The 3887-nt window shown below is 34.5% G+C and overlaps 1 protein-coding gene across 1 annotated transcript; it reads right to left on the bottom strand.

The window, feature by feature from the left end:
• Positions 1–253: 253 nt before the first annotated feature.
• On the bottom strand, positions 254–2889 carry LOC120080590 (40S ribosomal protein S8). The gene is made up of 6 exons (XM_039035308.1): positions 2781–2889; positions 1900–1948; positions 1739–1811; positions 973–1303; positions 643–812; positions 254–517 (listed from the first exon to the last, which is right to left on the bottom strand). Exons 2-6 carry the CDS (start codon positions 1901–1903, stop codon positions 436–438), a joined length of 660 nt encoding a protein of 219 aa, XP_038891236.1. The 5' UTR covers positions 1904–1948; positions 2781–2889; the 3' UTR covers positions 254–435.
• Between the last annotated feature and the right edge of the window lie 998 nt (positions 2890–3887).

The raw sequence follows: 3887 nt of genomic DNA on the forward strand, positions 1-3887 counted from the left end.
ATAATATTTTATGTAAATGTACTAAGTACCATAATTTAATCCTTTTTTCAACACATACGAAGCTACTTAAGGAATTTGAGTCTGATAAAGAAGAATTGGAAATTTTGAACTCAAGGAGGCGTAACAAAACAGTTAAGTGAGAACTTAAGCGCTGTTGGTTTAAAAGTAGCAATGTGCGACTTTAAATCACTCTCAGTGAATTCAAGATCAAACACCAGATCAACCCGCTTACATAAATAATAGACTAAGAAAAAAAATGAACTTGAAAACTCGAGATAATAAACCAACTGTTGCTATCATGAAAAGGTCAAAAGTAATATAATTAATTAAACTATTACCAGCAAAATTGAAGTTCCAAAATAGCTGCAACAGCTCATCGTCTTCATAAGAAAAGCGGACAAGAAACAAATGCCAAAAACATTTCGATAACAAAATTTAAGCAGCACCAGCACCTTTTCCCTTCTTTCTTTGGAGCTTCTTCATATAGAATTCAAGCTCCTTGCCCTCTAAGATATATCTGTCAAAAAGTTGCAAAACCTCAGTAACAACATTACCCAGAAAAGCCTTCCCTACGACAATGATTGTGCTCAACCAAGAGAACATGACAGAATATAGAATCATTAACAGCTTCGCAATGCTTACCCATCTGCTCGGCCACATTGACCCGGCCTTGATGATATACATGCCATCAAACGACCACTGCCGAATTGCTCTTCAATATGTGGGTCGAGCTTACGGTCCTGCTGACGTTTCTCTATTTTGCGCTGGACATGGTTACTCTTCTTTACCTCCTCAGTGGCAGCATCACCTTCCTATCAACCATATAAATCAACTTGTGATAACTATCAAGTGTTGTGTCCTAGTAAACTATCTGTAACGGTCAGAGTGCACTAACTTCTAAAAGAAAACTTAATTACACATGAGAACTCAAACTGAAAATTGCATAAAACCAAATCAATCAGATCTCTCTACCTCGTCCTTCTTAGCAGATGCCAAGGTCTTCTTCTTCCGTCCAATATCCACTCCATAATGTTGGAGATACCACTGTTTAAATGGTGCTGCATCAACTTGAACTATGGCACTCTTCACCAATGTTTGAGTACGAACAAGCTCATTGTTAGATGCATTGTAGACCACATCAAGAATACGGGTTTTTCTAGTCACAGCCTCACTACCCCAAGAGTAGTTTCCAGTATCCAGCCTAAAAGCGCGCCACTTAACATTACCACCACGGACTCGAATCCTCCTGATTGACTTGTCACTGGATAACTTGGTGTTGGCAGGTTGCCGTCCGAGCTCATACCTTCACAAACAATGAGAAAAGAAACAACAGCAGATGAAAGTTGCATCTCGAATTAAACAAAAAAAAAAATCATTTGTTATCGTTACAGAAAAGTAAACAAAAATCCATTTGAAGGAATCAGAGCAATAATGCAGATTAATAAAGCATAAACAACCGATGAGAGAAGATCAGATGGCTAATGCAGATTATTCAATTCAATCAAATCTATATTGGGGAAGAAAACAGAAGGCAAATCCTTGCCACCAACTACAACAATCATCCACAACAAAGCAAAAAATTCAGCCTAACCTACAAAATTACAGATTCCTACTGATATCAGGCAAAGAACGAAAATAGAAACTTTTCAATGGAACTCTTAGCAGTTAATGTAAGGAAATGGAAACAAAAACTGATTGTTCAAAATATACTCAGCGAAACATAAGAAGAGGTAGTTACTTTCGCTTCTTCCTCCATGCCTTCTTCTTACCACCAGTGGCACGCCTCTTATGCATAGAATCACGAGAAATACCTATCAAAAAAGTCCTCTTGGATTAACAAAAAGAAAACCCATACAGAATTTAGATATGTTAAAGATCTGGAAAATCTATCTGGCATACCCATCTTGGTGCGACAAGAGCCCTTGGAGTGAAGACGAGTCTAGGGTTCCTGAAAAAAAAAATTAAACAGCACTCAAAACCCTATAACTGTGGAAAACCTAAATAAGACAAGTTAAGATTTGAGAACAAAAGAAGATTTCCTACAGAACTCATCATTTTCTTTTATAATCCTTACTTTGCCATAATGATGATGCAGTAGAAATGAAGGCTGAACAAGGGTTACTTTCATTTGGATGTATGAACCAACATTTTTATAACAAACCAATTGCAAACCCAACCGTTGGCTAAAATAAAAATATTTCGGAAAACAAATAAGAAGAATAGTATTTTCAAACCAAATTAAGTTTCTTAAAGTTCCAAATATCGCAATCATCACAAAGTAATAATAACTACTACAAAACCTCGGAAGATGTTTCTTAAACTTCATTAAAGCTAACAACCATCAATATCACAAGTTAACTCCGATCCATTCGAACAAAAGCTTACAATAAGTTAACCAGATCTCTGAAAAATTGATAGCCAAAACTACAGTCTAAAAGCTGATAATCAATGACCAAAAAGTGAAGATTTTGCTAAGAGAAGATACAGAATATCAAAAGATAAGGAAGAATTGAAACAGACATTAACCACAACCACCAAATAATCGCAAATGTACATCAATAATAAACCAAACTGCGAGAATAACCATCAAATCACCATGATCAGAAAGAGAACACTCATTACTAATTACGATTCAATATTTAACATTCAAACATAATTATGGAACTATGAGGATGGGGAGTGAGCAAAATAAAACAAACAAACATTCAATCAAGACTGCAACAATGGTAAAACCCTAAAAAATCTTGATGGGAACGAAACGCATTGAATGAGGAACGAACCTTGAACGATGGAGAGAAGTCGAGAGAGAGATTCCAAGGAGAGTGAGGGGTTTTTGATGCGGCGAGGGTTAGGTTTAACATGCTTTCAGTTTGTTTCACTGATTTTTTAATGGGCTGGACCGAAGGTCTTGTCTAGTTTTATCTTGATTTTGGGCCGTCTCGTTGGGCCTTAATCTAAACTTTTCAAAGTCATATCAAATTGAGTTATAAATTGGGCTGAGAAGTGGAAAGTTTAAGAAATTTCTACTTAAAAGCCTTAAAAATGGGTTCATATTATGTTAATGTCTTGAATATTTTATTTTTGATATATAAAAAAAAAATATTGTTCTTCCTATTTTTATTAATATTAGTGGCTATTTGCAATTTAGCCATCACCTATATTATATATATATAATTCTTCCCCTCATGCACATGCATATTCTCTTTTCCCCTGCATATTCTCTCTCCCATCTCCCCCTATTTTCTTCTTCCGACAATGTAAGTAATAGGCGAAAGACAAGTGGCGTAGGGCGATTCGGTGATGGAGCGAGTATGGGACGACAAGAACGACGATGGCAGACTCAAGACAGACGAATGATAATGACAGATTCGGAGCAAACAAATGACGACGGTGGACTCGAAGCAAATAAACGGTGGACTCGGAGCAAACAAACGCAGACCCGATTCAACTTTTAGTTCTATTTTTTTTCTTTTTATATATATATATATATGTACTTTTTTTTAGCTTCTGTAGGAAGTTTAATATATAATGTGGTATATGCATTCATTTATTTGATATAAATGAGAGTATTTTTTTTTTTAGATTTCATATATTATGATATATATATATATTGTGATGTAATTGAAATTTATGAAGATTTATATAGTGTGGTATATTTTATATATTAGTTTATACTGTGATTTATATCAAACACTCTGATTTATAAACTGTAGTATCTTTCATATATTGGTTAGAATATTTTTAAATACCTAACAAAATGTTCTAAGGTATATTTAAAATAACCATGAATCCATAAAAAATGTTCTAAGATACATTTAATATAACCATTAATCTACCAAAAAAAACCAATAAGTTGATATGTGAAAACTAACGTAAATAGAAAAGAA

The sequence above is a fragment of the Benincasa hispida genome, chromosome 6 (assembly GCF_009727055.1).
Source record: "Benincasa hispida cultivar B227 chromosome 6, ASM972705v1, whole genome shotgun sequence".
NCBI classification, from domain to species: domain Eukaryota; kingdom Viridiplantae; phylum Streptophyta; class Magnoliopsida; order Cucurbitales; family Cucurbitaceae; genus Benincasa; species Benincasa hispida.